Here is a 17,907-nt window from a genome sequence, read left to right as displayed (position 1 = left end):
GTACTAATCAATGCCCTATTCTTATATAAGAATCATATCGAAAACAACTGCTATCGAGAACTAGAGAGGCATTTGCCACTATAAATTTCATTTTTTTCGAGATGGGACTAATAGTAAAAAGCCCAACTAAATAATAAATTCTAATTAACATTGAAAAATTAAGTTATGCAATTATTTGCAAAATTTTTGACAAAAATATCATAAATCCTAATATAAATATAACTTTTATAATTAACTTAAATAATCGCTGAAATACAAGATGATAGGCACCGAGCGGCCAATAACTGTACTAAAATGCGTGAAACTTAGACTCTGTACATCACACACACAAAATCTCAAAGAACACATATGTAAAATTGGTTCGAGAATTGTAATATTATTTAATATTAATTATATAATAAAATTGTAAAAATTTAGATATGTAACGGCGATACGCGTGCGCTTCTGTATTACAAATATTAGTATGATTTGTAGAAGGAATTTTGCACTAAATTACAATGTTAACATTTTACTAAAACATGTATATATTTGATGCATTTCTATATTACAATAGTAAGACTACACGAATCTGGATGCAATTGCTATTAGCTTAGTATAATCTGCGCCTTTGGTGTGGGTCTTCTCCTTCATTTTCGTTCGGAGTATATGTGGAATGGGTACCTGTATTCTTGTACCTAGAGGTGTCCCGTTGTCGTCTATGAGCACCAGATTGTTGCTGTCAAACTTGGGAACTTTCGGCGCCTGTTTCTGCTTCAATCCAACCAGTATGCCCTTTTTCTTTTCGCCTCTAATCGCGACTAAAATTCTGTCTCCTGAATAATTTGTACAGCAACGTTCAAACAAATTTATAAAATAGATCTATAAAACAGGGAATATTTTCAATATAATCATTAATTTTTTGTCTCACCAATAAAACCAATCCCATATTTATTGTAGACGTGTATGCATCGCGGTGGTTTACCCTCCATCATAGCTAGCTTTCCTATCTCGCTGTTGTCCACCACTCTCAAGCGGGTTAATTTAATTATGTGGTTCACAGGGGTTGATGTAGAAATGTTCCTGCTTATAATATTTAACACTGCTGAAGGCGACAACATTATCGCTTCAGTCTTTCTTTAGAATATATAATCTGGAACATCAAATAATAATAGAATTCAAATTATTCAACATTGCAACATAACCTTCCTCATTATCGGAAAGGAGATTAACAACGTTACAAATAATAATTTAAACGAATCATTTTTCTTCAGATATTTTTAATAGCATTTACCGTTGAGTAAAAATTCTCCCCAATTCTAATTCAATCCTAAATTAATTGAAGTTAATTCTTTAATCACGACGACTCCTCCGAAATAGCAGCAGAAGCGCATGTTTTTACATAACCTCGATCACTCGATGTCGCTATAACCTAAAAGTCACCGACGGTGACGAGCGAGTGGGACGATACTGGACGATACTAAATGGGAATTTTGTTGTCATCATGAACAAGATACACCGCCTCGAGAAAGCGTTAATGCATTTGCGATCTCTCGTTGTCTCGAGAGTGAATTCCTCGTCCACGAGATGTTTCAGCACGAATAAAGATTCGGAAGGACAAGGTAACGATTCGCATCCGTCCGTGGAGCCCGGCGCCGAGAAGGAGGCTGTAACACAGACGAAAGAGAACGCAGAAGCATCGACGTCCGAGGTGAAGCTGAGCGGCTTTGCGCAAAGTTACGAGAAGTTCTCACACATTGACGATAAAAAGCCAGAAACGCCGCAGACGTTCGCTTCCTTGATTCGCAACTCCAAGCTGGTCGACGTAAATATCTATCTATCTCACAGTGCATACAGTTGTCGGGGCATTTGTCGACTGCTCTTTATTAAATACATAATTTTACTTTCCAGCTGGGGGACCCCGAAGGAAAGGTTGTAACTGGTGAGATATTTCACGTGGTCGGCAATGACTTGTACATTGATTTCGGTTGGAAGTTTCACTGCGTTTGTCAGAAACCTATCAAGAATGGACAGTACGTGTGCCTGAATCCGTTCCTTTTCAAACTATAGGCCTGTTTATTTTAGCTGAACTTCTTGCACAGTTCATCTTTCCTCTTTTTCTTTTCACGTTGAAGAGAAAAAGAGAAAAGATGAACTGTGCAAGAAGTTTAGCCAAAATAAACAAGCCTAACATCTTGTTCAATGATATTTATTGTATTTCAAAGGCTAATGCTATCTTTTATATTATTCATTAATTTTGTTCTTCATTTCAGATACTATGTGAGAGGATCAAAGGTTCGGTTAAGAGTAAAAGACTTGGAGCTTTCCTCCAAGTTCTTAGGTGCCGCGACGGATATAACTCTTCTCGAAGCCGATTGCACTTTGATCGGCTTAATATCGTCACCGTTACAAACAACGGAACAAAAAGCAAGGACGACCAGAAGGCCGAGAATACAGGACCTTTAATAATGTTAATTTTGTAATATCTATGTTAAATAAACTGTACGATATGTACGCATATAATATATACAATATGCATATTGCATATGCATATAAATGATCAATATCTCCTTTAAAACAACGCGAAACAATGTAAGTTGCACGTCATCGTTCGCAATCTGAATTCCTAATTTTTTGAGAACAGGATTGTTGCTCTAAAAACAAGCCACATAACTCGTATCCAGAAATACATATGCATATATCCTGCTATATTTTTTGTTATACTTTCTGTCAAGTTAATTAAGGCAATTACCGAATAACAAAAAATAATATATAGCTTCTTCTCATACAAGATTTACATAAAATTAATATATATTATATGTTAAAGCAATATATATAATTCATACTATTTCATATACAACTCATGTATATATGTATTATTTTTATTGATTTCGCATGAAAGACTTTTTGCATTTTCGACAAATTCAAACGTGGCGGGCATCAGTACTATTAGTCCGTATTATCAGCTGCGATTGGTAAACGCGTGCCCCCACGTGGCGTTACCGACGCGTGAAAAGCTTTTAAAGTCTCGCGAGTGCTCGCGAGAGGTCAGTCTCGCTCGATCGTCGTCTCGATATACTCCTGCTGATCGCGACCGACGGTTTTCCTTCCCGTACTCCGCCGCAGTCCGCACGTTTTCCTTTCGCTCTCGTTCTCTCCGCCTGCACGCGAGGGACAAACGCGCGAGTGGCTTGGAGTGGCTCAAGTGACAGTGACAGTTTTCCGTGACGTGCGACTTGTGCCCCGTCGCCTGGCCGTCGCCTGGCCGTCGCCGTTTTTTTAACGGCCCGACCGAGAGCCGAGGGACCGATAACCTAATTCGCCTGACGAGATTACGTGGACGGTTGCTAAATTCGCCCGTAGGACGTAGGACACACGGTGAGTACCGTGGCCGCTGCCTGGCCGAGGAGTCGTTCTTCCCGCGACTCCTGCGAGAGCGCGACGAAGCGTCTCCCGTCTTTATTCCTCTTTTTTGCGCGTCGCTCACCCAGTTTACCTTGTCCGCGATGCTCAAATCATCTTCGATCGGGATACGCCAGGACACGCGCAAGTTAATTGGAGTTAATCGCGTGCGTCAATCGTGTCGGGGAGACGGGGAATCCTATTTCGCACGGAGCTTTGACGGACTCGCGACGTATTGTCTGCGCCGAGCGTGTATGTAAATTATTTATGAAGGACCTATCTGTATGCTCGTAAGTAATCGAGATTTTATCTGTCAGCGAGTTACAAAGGTTAATTCCTGTCGCCGATCATAAAATTTAATTTTCTTGCATACAATTTGTTACATAAACATGTGTTTTTTGTTGTTGTCAGCGATTTGGTTGAATTTTATGAGAAGGAGAATTTGAAATTCGAAAAAGCTTGTTATTTGAAATTCAGATGACGCACGTTAAAAAGTCTGATGACTGGTAATGAGCCAGATAACCGTTAATAAATCATAAGCTAAGCTTATCATTTAATTTTGTTTTTTTTCTTCATAAAATTCTACAAACCCAATAATATGCGTGTAGGTACTTTTTACTGTCAAATTTTCTTTTAAATAATTTTTTGCAAAAATTTTATGATAGGTACATTATATTTAGGGTATATTTTATAGATACCTATATAATATTCCATATGTAACATAGATGATAACATAAATTTATATTTATCAATTATAAATAATATTTATAATTATTTATAAAAATGTATCAATTTTATTTGTCTATGTATATAAACAAATGTAGAATAGATTAGCATATACTTTTATTAAATTTTCTTTTACAATAATAATTTAAGAAATGTATATAAAATACTCAAAATATAATACAGATATCATAATTTTCACAAAGAATTATTTAAAGGAAAATTTTATAGTGAAAGAATATAGCGTTACAAATTTTGTAGAATTTTCTAAGAAAAAGCATTAAAATAAATAAATTAAATTTAAATAAGATAAATTTAATTAAGTTATATAACATATTAATATGATTTTATTATCTTATTTCAACTTTAGAACAAGCAATGAGAGTATTCACTTTTATTATATCCGTATTGCACATACTTAGTTTATTGTTTCTTTCTTATCCGACCAGAAACAAGCGTGCGATCGTATAGATGCTCCGGGAAAATCACGACGCGGAAACATTTCAGCGAAAGGAAATTTATCTGTAACGGGTTCCGTATAATAAGCTCGCGTTTCGCCTCGTATTCGCTATCAATTAAAAACGCATTACAATTTCATGGAGGCTCCTTTTAAAATCTGACTCAGTGTGCGCTAATGAAGTACGTAGTTTTCCATTTCCTAGCGGAAGCATTAAATTACGCGGAAACGGCGGAGATTGAAACAATAATCCATTTTTCGCTTGGCAACGATATGATATTTGAGAAAGAGAAATTATCCTTTTGTAAAAGATTTTGTTGATTTATAATTTTTTTCTAAAATAATTATACGTAAATACGCAGAAATATGAGAGAGCCTGCATTTAAAATTTGATGGATATCATTTAATTTAATAATACGTATTGTACATTATATGAAAAATTATCGATTTTAATTACTAAAATATCTACTTTGCTCGATAGTTCAATTTCTTCTAAAGTCGAAGAAATTTACAGATGAAACGGTGGGAAGTCTCTCTCTGAGATACTCTTTATGTAGCTTATTATTAATTGCTTATCGCATCACGTTAATGCAGATTATGTTTCAGGCGCAGCAGCATAAATGAATTTGCGCTTGTCAAACGGATCGGCTTTAGAACTAAGATATCGTAATCTCTCTGTCCAAGGTATTACGAGGCATGAGCGTGCACTCGGGATCCTAGGCTTTCTACGTACGGCTCCGCTGGCAAATATATATCGTGCCTCTGTTACTTAACATCCGCCCAACTTTCTATTCGCGCGCCAGCGCATAAATGTGTGCTCGTTCGTTATTTACATTTAAATATTATATTGCGAGTCTCGTTACGTGCCGCGATGATCTTTTTATCTTGACACCCTGCAATTTTCCACGTTTCCCAGACCTTTTCGTTTTGCGTTACGTAGACAGAGTCTCCTGACGTAATACCACTCTGAATCCTGAAATCAAAGCATATAAAGTCTTCTGTATTTATATCTGCAGATAATTGTGTCACACTTTCTTCTTGTAAAAAAATGCGGAACCTCCTGTTTCCTGAACATCTTAATTGTCAGTAATTATTATCTTTGAGCAAAGAAATTTTTTAAAGCGCAATTTTTATTTGATGTTAAATAACAAGACTCGCTGACGTTTAGATTTTATGTTTTAAAATGAAATAATGAAAACGTTATTTTCTCAATATTTGAAGATATTTAACATCGCGAGTATTGCGCGAAAAGATTTGACTTTGATAATAAAGCTCTTTAGCGGCATAATAATAACGTAATTGCAATAGTTATGAGCCTTAATTTATGCGATCGATTGACCTTGTTATATTGTTGAGTTACTTGCATAAACGTGTGTATATAAAGTCGATGAAATACCGCGAAATATGCATTTCCTTATGTATAAATCTTCCGAGAAACTCGTTTAAACGCATCAACGTTAACATGTCCAGTTATACATATGCGGGGAAAAAAAAGTATTATGATCATATGCACTGAAGAAATTATGGGCGACCATGATGCTTGACAATTCCATTCGGTTTTTTGCGGATGAAGTCATACTTAATAAATTTGCGCAGCTTTGTGACATGCTTGCGTGGCATTTTATTGCAAACATAAAGACGTTTAGCGAGAGATAAAGTATGCTATTTAATATTATCCTCGCGTATCTTTTTGCGACGCATGTAGAAACTAAAGAAACAATGGATCGGTCGATTTCTCCATTTATTACAATTATACGAAAACGAATCGTGAAATTTATAAAACTGTTTATACAATATCTAGCTACACCGTTAATTTTTATATCGCGTAGAATTTCAATTGCGTGATGATACATGTTTACCTAGTGATAAATAGAAAGACAGATTGCTATTTATATTTATATAAATTTCATAAATTACAACGGCAAAGAGAACCAAATTATAAACTGATGAAAAATTTCAAATTACTTTTAATTTTATGAAGAAAAATAATTTATAAAGCTTTGGTGTTTTAATGTATATTAGCATTTTGATGTAATATTATTGTTAACTGAAATTTTGTCACTTTTTTAGGAAAAAATGGAGAAGAACGTGGGTTTTGCAGCGGCCCAACCTTCGGCTCCTCTACCATTGGCTCCGCCGTCTTATGAGGAAGCCATAGCTAACGCAGGAGGAGCACCTACGCACCCTCCAGTTGTCTCCACACCGTATCCCCTGGGAACTGCGCCAGTGCAAATGCCCATGCCATGTAATGTCTTGACGCACAAAGCGGATTTGATAACGCTTTTCGATAATGTAAAATTAAATTGAAACGTAAAACTCACATTCCAAAACTTGTACACGGAAAAAAATGATGTATCAATAAGCATGATTTTTTGTATCAACAGCATCAGTAATTGATGCAACATCAGATAATTGTTTTAATAATTTAAATATTTGGTCCAATTGAATTAACTATTTATGCTTGTGGCAGCCCGTGACGTTGAATTGAAGCAACTTATTTTTTTTTTCGTGTAGTAAAGTAAGAAAATGTCTCTTATCTGCAAAAAGAATCAGTTGCTCGTACATATTTTTTTACTTATTTCTTTTATATATAAGTTGCTGATTTCAATTCTTTTTTTCCAACGATAAAAGAAAAGCAATATGTGTATAGGATAGAGTAAATCTGATATATAAACCTTATTTTAGACCATCAACCACCAAATCAAACGACGATACCTACGCCGTCAGTTTATCCCGGCTCGAGCCACTCAACATCGCAGCCGCGTTTCAATCCCGAGTTAAATTCCGTGCCGCAGACGGAAGTACGGGTCATGCAACACCATACAGTGTATGCCATAGGACCGAATGCAGTGAAAATGACCTGTCCGACGTGTCGCGCCGATATTAAAACTACCACAATATCGGATCATCAGCCGAGTGCTCACATTTGCTGCATCGTACTCTGCTTACTTGGGTGAGTGATAAAACTTGTTTTGCACATACTTGGAATTCGCGGATATTATATCGGTCATATCCCCAATGAAGTTTTTTATTCCTGCGATTATGTGTATGTATTCATTTTTCTTAAATTTATTTATTTGTTTAGAAATATATATAGATTGCAGGGTAACATTTGCAAGGTAACGTTATTTGTTATGTAAATCGAATATGATATAAGAGATAACTTTAGTTGTCGCCAATTTTCTTATAATAGCTTTGATTTTCTTATAAATAGCTTAGATAGATTTCGGATTCTTTCATTTCAGATGCTGCCTCTGCTCATGCCTGCCATATTGCATGAACGCTTTCATGAGCGTTCATCACTTCTGTCCAAACTGCAAAAATTACATCGGCACGTGGAAAGGTTGATTTTACAATTGCGCACCCGTAGGTTTCAACTCTCCCGCGTATCGAGACGCTCTACAATTCTATTAAGACCTCGATATTCTTCGTTTATTACACATTAAAGACTACAGAAAAGAAGGATTATCGAAAACGTAAGTTACAAATTATATGCTTGAATCTTCAAACTTAAAAAGGTAATTGCGTTACAATACGCAAATGATTTATCAATCAAGTCCTGGTTGATCTAATGTGTCGTATGAATTATAGATATAGACGAGTAAACATTGATATCACAAATATCACAGACTTTTATATAATATAGATAATGTACTAGATTGTTAGTGTACGTGAGGTACTTATGCAATTGTAAAGCAAGAAGTGATACAAAGTGTGATTATAAGGAAAGAGTTACAGATGTACTTCGCAAAAGACAGATATTCTGATTTATATGCGAAAAAAATTAGTATTTCTTTTTTATTAAAGAAGTTCTTGTGAACAAATTTGTGAAAAAGAAATTTTGATTAATTTTTTTGCATATACATGTGATCACTTTTTGCTTTTCTAAAATATGATGAAATTCTCATTATCTTTTCGTTTAATCTTTTTTTCATAAGAACTTTACAGAATATTTAGTAAAATATTTTTTAGTTATATATAAAATTAATATTTTCCAATATTTAAATATTAAATTTATGCAGTTTTTTGGCGAAATCACTTAAAATTTTTATTTTGAATATCATCATTAACGGTCTAGTATATTATATAGAAGTCTTATTGCAACTCTTAGAATTTCAATGTAAAACAAAAATTATATATGCGATTTTATCGCTGGAAAGTTGGACACGAGAATTCTTTTGGACACTTTCACTGCTTTGCGTTAAATACATAAATATTTAAATCGATTTTTTTTATGTCTCGAGAATATTTTTTAAATAGCTATTTTACGTAGTAGTAATTTTACATACACTTCATACATACAAGTGAGTTTAATTATATTACTTCTTATGATGTTCATGATTATAAACGAAGTGGAGAACAGGAAATAACGTGAAATAACGCTGCATTGTCTCGTGTCCAGAGTAATACTCTCGTGTTGTTTTATTTTTGTATTGCCAACTTTGCGAAGAATAGTATTTACGAAGAGTATATATAATCTTATTTTTTCTCTTTGTAAAACTTGATATGCGGGAGCACAAGCATGTATATCTAAGCGTGCCTCCGCGGATTTAACTGAATAGATATTATATAAGCGTATTATAAAGAAGAGCGTATATTTTTGCGTACTATGAAAGAGGATTTGCAAACATCTAGCGTAATAAGAATGTATAAGTTAATTTCAATTTTATTAAGAAATTATTTATATTTATGCATACAATATCATCGAGATAAAACTGATAAGCACTAGGGCAGCAGAAGAGAGATTTCACGAAAGGAAGTTCCGTGTCTTGCGGCATTATAATCCGTTGTATTCTGTTCTCTCTTTACTCCAAGTTAGATTGAGAGGTATAGTCTCGGATAATCTAATATTTCTCGGTGCCGGACCGAACTTTCTCTGGCTTATGTTATTTAAGTTTTAGTAACTATTCCATCATGTTGTATCAAAAGCTCCACGAGTTCTCAAACTTTTCCATTCTTACGTTATCTTATGATACTTCGGAAATCCTAGCAGTCTTCCATGCTTTATTGAAAAACCATCCTTCAACCTTTACTACCTGCCTTTAAACGGATTAATGTATGATTCGAATTTCTCATATTGATTATTGACAGATTTTTTCATATTTCCTTAAAAACTTTTTTATGTTCTTCCATCTATACATACTCTCTCGTTAACAAAAAGCATCTTCTTGTTTGAGATAGCTTATAAAATCAACGAGCAAAAACGAAATGTATTCCTCTCTCTAATCTTTCTTTTTCTCTATTTGCTTCATTTATCGATTATAGTTACATTTAAGAATAGTTATCGGTTCTACGAAATCGCAAGTTATACATACAGTTTTAATAGTTATTTTTTACATACTCTAACTGTAAGGATAATATATTCTTGATAATTTTTCCTGTCCGAAGACATTATGAAGATATAATAAGTCTATGATTTTGTTATTTAATTTGGTTTTAATAATAACATGTTTATATTTATATTAAGACTGCAGATAGATTTGTGCTGGAAACAAATTTAGAATGGCGTAAAGTCTTATTAAAACGTCAGGGACTGTGAAGAAAGCATTTGTCGATTACAAATTTCGTATTTCAACTTCCATGATAAGTCAGATAAGTAAAACAGATTGACCTATGCATTATTCTTATTTTACACATGACATAATTCTGTTCACATATCAATCCAGATAGCCGAATAAACAACATTCCAGAACGAGCAAGTTTGATGAGGAGCTCAAAAAATATATAGCGGTATTTCTCATTCGCTTGAATTTCTCATTTTATATCTTTCATCTTTTATTTCTCTAAAGTTTTATAGCTATAGAAAGAGAAATTTGTTTTTCAAGTAGTATTAAATTAGTATTACAGTCTATAGTATTATATTAAGATAATATTCTTCCTAAACAATGAGAGTTTTTTTTATCAAATACATGCTAATATATTTTTTTAAAATTATTTTTTGAGCGATAACATTTCACGAATATTATAAAATGAGCAATGCTTTGTTAATTGAGGAACACTGCTTTGTGTGTGTAGAAATTCACAAACTAAAAAATAGATGTATAACTTAAATAGTACTTTTTATATCATTTCTCCGTTGTCTTCATCATAATAATTGTTGATAAGTTTATACTTAGTTAATTAGCAATTAACAACCAATGACAGCAGCTATTAATTAAACCACAGGCGATTAACCTTACATTCGGATATACCACTATTTAGCCGACTATTTTTTGAAGTTTAAGATTTATTCACCAAATAATGTTTCATTTTCACTTCACGCAGTTTCAGAGAAACAGAATCCTATAATTTTAGATAAATTATGTATCAAATAATAGCGTTGGGAAAAGATTTTATACAATGCAATTTTTTACACAGCATTATATTTTTCCCTCTATTTTTAGGATGTATTTTATTCTTACTAAATTATTTGTGTGGTTTTAAATTTTAAATGATAGCTCATGTACATTTTATTATTTGTTGCGATGACGCTGCATTTGTTAAGAATATATCTTCTATGGTGCCAGAGGATGAGAACGGTAAAATACAGTATAAATACATTAAAAGTAAAGTAATTATTAACCATTATTCTTGATATCCTTGGTTATTCAGTGCTTTATAATTTTTTATATTTGAAAAAACTTTTTACTTTGAAGAAATGTAGTACTGGAAAAAAACTTAGAACTTGCAACAAATGTTTGGCAACGTAAAAAGTGAAAAAATTTGAAACTTTGTAGAGAAAAGTAAGTTGGATAGAATAATAATAACGAAGCAATTTTTCGTTTTTCTTTGAGGAAGTAATTGACATGTTCTTAAATCTTTTTACTGTAGATCTTGACCTGCATAATCAAGATTTTCATTTTTTTCCTCTCTTTCTATATATAAATTCTGTTTTTCTTTTTAAATTTATTATATTAATTAATATTTTTACATCTTAAATTTTGCGTAGAACAATACAGCGAGCCTTGCTATTTCAAATGTACCCATTTTTTAATTTCTTCGTATACAATTATGATCTTCCTTAACTAGCTCTTGTTCCTGTAACTTTTTTTTAATTCACTTGTTGATGAACTTTATTATAAAATATTTCTGTAAAGTTCCAAATTTAAAAATTTTTTTTATTGCTGAACATTTCTTGCAGTTGTAGTGCATTTCTAATATAAATCTAGAAGTCAAACGTTCTTACAAGTCAATATGTTCTGGTTATTTAATTATATAATTAAACAAATAATTTAAATAGAAAATTAAATAATTAGAACTAGGAGCGTTTAATTTTCAAAGATTTATATTGAATTTTTGTTAAATTATTAGAACACCAATTAAATCATGATTTTTGTCAATTTGTTGTTTTGATTAACTAAATAATGATTTTTATTAATTAAATAATTTTGACTTTCCATGTGTTCTTTAGTATTAATCAGCGTGTAACATACTTCTGCGTTTGTTATCGCCTGAAATCTTTCACTGTTCTGATAATTCCTTCACTTACCTCATAAACGAGTATATCATTTTATATTCAAGCACTAAGGTACTAAACTAGTCTGCGTAGAAATGTATTTTGTCCTATATACTTTCCGTTTGTTTCACACGTATTTACGTAAATATTGTATCATACAACTTTTGTATAATATATGAAATAATAAAATATATATTCAGTTAAGCGCGTTCGTATTTCCCTAATTGAGGTAGGTATGTCGCATGCGCGTAATGTAATTTAAGAAAGAGACTTGATTAACTTTTGATTTTTTAATTTTTATTTTTGCTTTTAATACGTACATCAGTATATCGAACAAACTCGAGTATATATATATGTTCTCGTAATGAAAAAAGTTCTGTTAATAATTTATCGAAAAACTAAGCTACGTATATGAATTGATTGCTCTTCGGGAAGATATTAATTGGAGCAAGAAACTTGTCCTATATATAGTTAGATTTTGGTGTGCGGATAAGATACCACCGTTATATAATCGTCTGTGTAACCAACGTTACCAAAAGTTTTATAAATGATACCTATCGCGAGTCGTCTTCTGCTGTAACATTGCGAACATCAATAGACGTTATCAAAGAACGAGTCGCGCACTATTTGCGCGTATAATAGTAGATACAAATACAATTTGTTTCGGGAATATAATCGTGTTGTAATCGTCGCTCACAAGGCAAGCCAGCGAATTGTCTGTTTCAGAATGAAATCACGTTTATATCATTAGGCCAGTTCCTAGAACCGAATAGACTAGCGTGGTAACTATATTTCATATATATGCCTTAAAATTGAGATTCGTAATTTATCTAGATAATAATTTGAATGTTTGAGTACGAATCGTAATGTATATATAATGAACGATCGCGAACTGCATTTCGCGTTTGGAGGATGTTTCTTCGGTTCCACGGCACGGCCATGATCTATCACAACTTGGCTGTATTCGGAAAGACAGTTCGCCGCTTCTCTTCACGTTGATAATACGTTAGAAACACATCGCTCGTGCCCTAACGAATACGCCTACAATACGATAGTCTTCAGCAGCTCCTGGCCCTGCGGCAGGAATTGCTGTTGAGCAACAGAAGAATATTCCATATCGATTGGCTTCGTGTTGTCGTAGAGCGCCGGTGCTTCGCATAGAATCATGAAGGTTCCGGCTATCGAAGCTATCGTGAACATCCACAGGAAGAGGCGATCGAGGACCATCGCGACGAAACCCCAATCTTGATCCTCCTGCGATGACATAACGGAGAACGTAGTAATCAATATGTAGGACGATATATTCAAACGAGTACACGGGAATATGTATCTGTTGCAGAGAGCATGAATGATTTTGAACGAATTTTTCCTCTATTAAAATTGATTCTTTTAGTTCCATATACACCTCGATTTTATCCGTAATACTTTCGTATTTTTAAAAGCAACAGAATGTATGCTTTCTTTCAGATGTTTGCATTATAATTATACTCTTTAGTTCTACCCTTTTTTTTATTTGTGTTACCAGATTTCTGAAAGTGCTTACCGCATTGAATTCGTCCTGGCGTTGTATGTGGTGCTGGATGAACATGACATTGTGCAAAGCCTTTTCCAGCTCGAAGGGATATTTCTTCCTTGGCGTTACATCGCTTAATGACTCGTCAAGACCGGACATGACCGTTGGAAGTCCATTGTATGCTAAACTGCCGACTAGGAATCGATTATGGGCAGTTGTCGTATGTAAACCGTTGCAACCTGAAATAGCGATAACTATATATAATCATTTCTTTACAATATACAATGTGGGAAAGTATATAAACACCTTATTGCGTCTGGTTGGTATTTTTCTTCTAATATGCGAGTAATTTTGATTAATACATTAAAAGGTATAAAATGCACAATATATGTATAACAAAGGATCTATTACAGCAATTTGAAAAGATCGTACCATCGATTCGTTGATGACGGGCAGAATCCGGCGAAGATATTATCGATGATTGCGCCGCAGCCGCGATAGCAGCATTGAACTTGCTTTTCTTTCCCGATTTTCCTCTTCCGTGTATCTTGTGCGCGGCAAGATCGTTGAGAAGATCGTCGGGCACCCTCATCAGAAGCAGCTTCGGCAATTTTCTGATGAAGATCCTTCTTACCCAAGGTGGCATCTTATGGGTGCTCGGTTTGCGGTAGTGCACGTTGAGAATAACGATCGTTATCACGACCGAAAATCCGACTAGGATCATCGTGAAGAGTAGATACTTGCCGAGTAATGGTAGCGCCAGCGACGTGGATGGTATAATCTCGGATATCAGTAGGAAGAACATGGTCTGGGATAGCAAGATATTGATGCAGAGCGCGATCTTCTCTCCGGAATCGGCCGGCAAGTAGAAGGCCAGAACCGATAGGTAAGAGATGCTGACGCACGGCACTATAAGATTCACCGTGTAGAACAGTGTTTTCCGACGCAAAGTTATGTTGAAGAAAATATCGGGATACGGCTCGAGGCAACACGGGTAGTACTTTTTGTGACGTTCCGCCGGAACACCCAATATATCCCATTCCACACTTGGATAATATTCTCGCAGGTCGATACCTACTTCGACCTTGTCGCCCACGTTTTGATTAATATGCTTTAAGTCGATCTGAGGAAGATATTTTTAAATGAGTGACGCACTAGAGATTCATTTTTTACATGAATAGAAAAAAATTTACGAAGGACTGTCGACCTTGTAGTTAAAATAATGTGGAGTTAATAAAAGGCACTGAGAGTACAACGTGGTTATTGGTGCGTGAGTTATCGGAAAAACAATATTTAATTATTATTGACAAATACATACAATTATAAATTCAAACGTGTAATTTTAACTCCGCTTTGAGCTACCTACATTAATTTTTTAATTGATATGCTTTGTCTTCTAAAATATTATACATAATTAATGATTGTCGTGTACATGCGTGCACAACGATATTGTTTGTATAATTGTATGTATCCGTGCGAATCTATGAGTGTATATGATTACAAACTCTATGTGCAGCTTTTAACTTTCATAATTTCCTTTCTATACATGGTAAAATTAATCAGGGATCTGATTAACAATTTTGTAATTATCTTGTATTTGTTGTGTCAAGATATTAGATTTACTTACTTGGAAGCCATCGTACGTCCACGAGCCGAATTTCATGAAACAGGTCTGCTGATCGAAGGGAAAGTATCTAACGTCTATTTCGCAGGAAGATTTAAAAATTGCCGGAGGAGTCCAAAGCACCCTCCCAGTGTAATGCAGAATGGCCTTAGTCATTGTTGTCACGCCATATTCTCCATCTGCACTGAAAATAAAGGTTCGTTGTTTCGAATTAATGCGTTTATAAATTTTTAATGTGGATATAATTCACAATATTCGCATGAAGAATCAATAAAGCTAGGAATGCAATTTGCAGTACATCACGCTTATATTTTTTGATCGCGATAATCGTAAAAGAGATAAAGAGATACTAGAGCACGCAGCATCACGTACTTGTTATAAAGTACGATGTCGGGCAGCCATATATGCTCGCTGGGCACGTAGAGTTCAGTGACACCTCCGTATTCTAAGGGATCCCACTGGAATTTATGGTCCTGCCATTCCTGAAATTATTAATTCAGCTTCGGTCATGTTGGTCTTTTGACTCGCAACCTCGACACCAATCAAAAGTCACTGGAATTTTCTCATATAACTTAACACTTACGTGCTCTAACCAGACGTTCGTCGTTAGGATTTGATCCTTTAAATTCTATAAATGACGAACAGGTTTTGTTAAAGGTGTACAGAGAGCCCCGTATCAGTTGTACATGTAATTTATGTATATGTTGCATATAAACTTATTAATACAATTTTCGATAACGGCTAAATTATATTTATAGCGCTACGTACGAGATCTATCAACTGTGAGAGACGGAGCCCTAGTTTCACAATAACAGTATCAGTATTGTTGGATACTGGTCGAATCAGCCGATTATAATTTGAGAGCAGATCATCGTAAAGTCTCTTAGCGTCTGGATTGCTGTAGCAGATCCCCACCGAGAGGATCAGGATGATTAAAGAGAACATCATTTTGCCTTGCGATCAAACGTGCGATTAAATAAGGCTCATCAAATGCATCCTGCACAAAAATATTAAGAAACCGACATGCGATTATCCGATTTATTTCGTAGATTTATCTGAGATAAATCTTGAAATATCTGAGAACGTTATTATCTAAAAAATGAACAAATTTAATATTTTGAAAATTATATATATAATATATGTACATAATTATTCATTATAATAGTGCAAATTTTTTTTCTATTTTTCTGTTGTATATTTTTCTATATTCCTTAAATTGACATAAAATAATTTGTTAGCCAGAAAATAAGCAAAATATTAAATAAGAATTTTTATATTCGGGATGCTCTACACTTTTGTGATTTTTTTTTTAATTTAACTTATGTCGTTAATACTTTTCTCGACTGTCTCAGCTGAAGCTACGATTTAATTTAATTAGTATTTAAAATGCTATGTCGATGGCTTAAGTGAGCTTTGCGAGTTGTTAGTTGTAGACTTATGAACCTGTTGCATTAAGCACAGCCGTCTGTCCGTATTAATTTTTACGAAAAATATTTTAGTGTATCAAACCTTGAGATATTAATAGCAAAATGAAGTTTGCGAGCTTATCGATAACAGACTTGTAATAATTTCGTGCTCCAGAGTGTTTCGAGCAGCACAATTTTTTCTTGCTAGAATCATACATAACATACATTCATATAACTCACAGATCGTATTAATATTCGTTGCGTTGCAAAAAATTTTAGATATTATATAAATACATTCGTTAACGTGAAAGCTTAAAAGGTACATTATCTCCACAAAGTGATATTTCAACAAATAATTAGCATAATACTGTTATTTTTCACTTTAACATAAATTCGAATGATCCTTTCCATGCGCAATTGTCGCTCTTACACTATAATTATCCACAGGAAATATTATTTTAAAACGAAAACTATTCCGAAAACTGCTTACTGCGTCTATATTTTGTCAATGCTTATCGATTTCGTTCACCGAACACCTATTTATAAGTGTCGAAGTATCGCCGGAGATATGTATATGTGTATCGAGCGTAATCTAAATGATCGTGGCATACTTGCGCTTCGGCCTCCTTGGACTCCCCGTTTACTCGTTCTCTAAATACGGTGCTTTTATCCCGTGCCCTTCTTGTGTATCATAATCTACCGTAAATCCGGGATTACGTTCGATCTCTGGCGCGCGCTTATCAAACGGCGATACCCCGGGCGGACTCCGGTCCGGCTCTCATTACTCGCGCGGATCGTTCCGCTCGCGAAACGCCGGAAGAACGTCGAGCAGAAATGACATTATGTACAGCCGCTGGACCACTGGGATGCTGGTACGTGCATCTGAAATTCGCAGGATCAATACACCATTGCGCATGTACCAGCGTGGTCTGTTCTGCCTCTGCGCGGTGCGAGAGCATCCTTGTCGCGCAAACTCGTCGATTTCTACTGCGTCGCCTCGCAGTGGAAAAAGACGGACGCGTCGACCGGGCCTCGGCGTACTTTCCTGGGCGTACTACGCCCTTTCCCGGCGAATGTTATAGCTCTCTCTTTCATATTTACATTACTTTCATGTTTTATGTCTATTATTTAACAAGAGCTATAGCCGAAACAAACATTTAATTCAGAAAATGTTTCACGAGAAAATGAGAGAATTATCTTTCATCATTTCACTAATTCGATTTTTATGAAGAAGGAGTTTATTTCAGCAGTAATTCTACTTGGTAATTTGACTACCTCGTTACTTTCGTGTTTCGTTTTTTTTTTAAGCTGTACATATATGTATGAAAGCTCGATGATAAACCGGTTTATTTTCTCGAGAATTGCAGTTAG

General features: G+C 34.5%; 4 protein-coding genes across 10 annotated transcripts; 2 read left to right on the top strand and 2 right to left on the bottom strand.

Annotated features, from left to right (window-relative positions):
• Positions 1–500: 500 nt before the first annotated feature.
• Mrpl14 (mitochondrial ribosomal protein L14) lies at positions 501–1,408 on the bottom strand. Its single transcript, XM_071789807.1, has 3 exons — positions 1,271–1,408; positions 908–1,129; positions 501–812 (listed from the first exon to the last, which is right to left on the bottom strand). The coding sequence occupies exons 2-3, from the start codon at positions 1,095–1,097 to the stop codon at positions 559–561; spliced, it is 444 nt and encodes a 147-aa protein (XP_071645908.1). The 5' UTR covers positions 1,098–1,129; positions 1,271–1,408; the 3' UTR covers positions 501–558.
• Positions 1,409–1,480: 72 nt separating this feature from the next.
• Mrps28 (mitochondrial ribosomal protein S28) lies at positions 1,481–2,518 on the top strand. Its single transcript, XM_071789804.1, has 3 exons — positions 1,481–1,801; positions 1,888–2,009; positions 2,250–2,518. Exons 1-3 carry the CDS (start codon positions 1,481–1,483, stop codon positions 2,440–2,442), a joined length of 636 nt encoding a protein of 211 aa, XP_071645905.1. The 3' UTR covers positions 2,443–2,518.
• Positions 2,519–3,024: 506 nt separating this feature from the next.
• LOC139819988 (lipopolysaccharide-induced tumor necrosis factor-alpha factor homolog) lies at positions 3,025–13,657 on the top strand. Of its 6 annotated transcripts, none has more exons than XM_071789858.1 (6): positions 3,025–3,354; positions 6,629–6,803; positions 7,244–7,511; positions 7,644–7,677; positions 7,804–8,034; positions 13,519–13,657. In XM_071789858.1, exons 2-5 carry the CDS (start codon positions 6,635–6,637, stop codon positions 8,002–8,004), a joined length of 672 nt encoding a protein of 223 aa, XP_071645959.1. In that variant the 5' UTR covers positions 3,025–3,354; positions 6,629–6,634; the 3' UTR covers positions 8,005–8,034; positions 13,519–13,657. The 6 variants fall into 6 exon arrangements, 4 of the variants coding, with proteins under 4 accessions (XP_071645959.1, XP_071645958.1, XP_071645957.1 ...); XM_071789857.1 differs by lacking the exon at positions 13,519–13,657 and adding an exon at positions 10,026–12,197; XM_071789856.1 differs by lacking the exon at positions 13,519–13,657 and having other exon boundaries at positions 7,804–12,197.
• Positions 12,269–16,078, bottom strand: Nachralpha2 (nicotinic acetylcholine receptor alpha2). Of its 2 annotated transcripts, none has more exons than XM_071789853.1 (7): positions 15,899–16,078; positions 15,714–15,758; positions 15,503–15,612; positions 15,134–15,314; positions 13,939–14,629; positions 13,537–13,745; positions 12,269–13,247 (listed from the first exon to the last, which is right to left on the bottom strand). In XM_071789853.1, exons 1-7 carry the CDS (start codon positions 16,076–16,078, stop codon positions 13,035–13,037), a joined length of 1,629 nt encoding a protein of 542 aa, XP_071645954.1. In that variant the 3' UTR covers positions 12,269–13,034. The 2 variants fall into 2 exon arrangements, with proteins under 2 accessions (XP_071645954.1, XP_071645955.1); XM_071789854.1 differs by lacking the exon at positions 12,269–13,247 and adding an exon at positions 13,813–13,840 and having other exon boundaries at positions 13,608–13,745.
• Positions 16,079–17,907: the final 1,829 nt, after the last annotated feature.

The sequence above is a fragment of the Temnothorax longispinosus genome, chromosome 10 (genome assembly GCF_030848805.1).
Source record: "Temnothorax longispinosus isolate EJ_2023e chromosome 10, Tlon_JGU_v1, whole genome shotgun sequence".
Classification (NCBI taxonomy): Eukaryota; Metazoa; Arthropoda; class Insecta; order Hymenoptera; family Formicidae; genus Temnothorax; species Temnothorax longispinosus.
Note: the sequence above shows the minus strand (reverse complement) of the source record. Positions and strands in the feature narration are given on the sequence as shown.

What these genes read in the sequence shown, in the direction of transcription:
- Mrpl14 (XM_071789807.1), bottom strand. Translation starts at nt 1,097, where the DNA reads ATGTTGTCGCCTTCAGCAGTGTTAAATATTATAAGCAGGAACATTTCT. An exon ending in ATATGGGATTGGTTTTATTG is followed by an intron (nt 813 to 907) that starts GTGAGACAAAAA and finishes CAAATTATTCAG; the next exon opens with GAGACAGAATTTTAGTCGCG.
- Mrps28 (XM_071789804.1), top strand. Translation starts at nt 1,481, where the DNA reads ATGAACAAGATACACCGCCTCGAGAAAGCGTTAATGCATTTGCGATCT. An exon ending in GCAACTCCAAGCTGGTCGAC is followed by an intron (nt 1,802 to 1,887) that starts GTAAATATCTAT and finishes TTTACTTTCCAG; the next exon opens with CTGGGGGACCCCGAAGGAAA. An exon ending in AAACCTATCAAGAATGGACA is followed by an intron (nt 2,010 to 2,249) that starts GTACGTGTGCCT and finishes TCTTCATTTCAG; the next exon opens with ATACTATGTGAGAGGATCAA.
- LOC139819988 (XM_071789858.1), top strand. Translation starts at nt 6,635, where the DNA reads ATGGAGAAGAACGTGGGTTTTGCAGCGGCCCAACCTTCGGCTCCTCTA. An exon ending in ATCGTACTCTGCTTACTTGG is followed by an intron (nt 7,512 to 7,643) that starts GTGAGTGATAAA and finishes TTATTTGTTTAG; the next exon opens with AAATATATATAGATTGCAGG. An exon ending in TGCAGGGTAACATTTGCAAG is followed by an intron (nt 7,678 to 7,803) that starts GTAACGTTATTT and finishes CTTTCATTTCAG; the next exon opens with ATGCTGCCTCTGCTCATGCC.
- Nachralpha2 (XM_071789853.1), bottom strand. Translation starts at nt 16,078, where the DNA reads ATGATGTTCTCTTTAATCATCCTGATCCTCTCGGTGGGGATCTGCTAC. An exon ending in GGACGTACGATGGCTTCCAA is followed by an intron (nt 14,630 to 15,133) that starts GTAAGTAAATCT and finishes TATCTTCCTCAG; the next exon opens with ATCGACTTAAAGCATATTAA. An exon ending in GCCAGGACGAATTCAATGCG is followed by an intron (nt 13,248 to 13,536) that starts GTAAGCACTTTC and finishes ATGTCATCGCAG; the next exon opens with GAGGATCAAGATTGGGGTTT.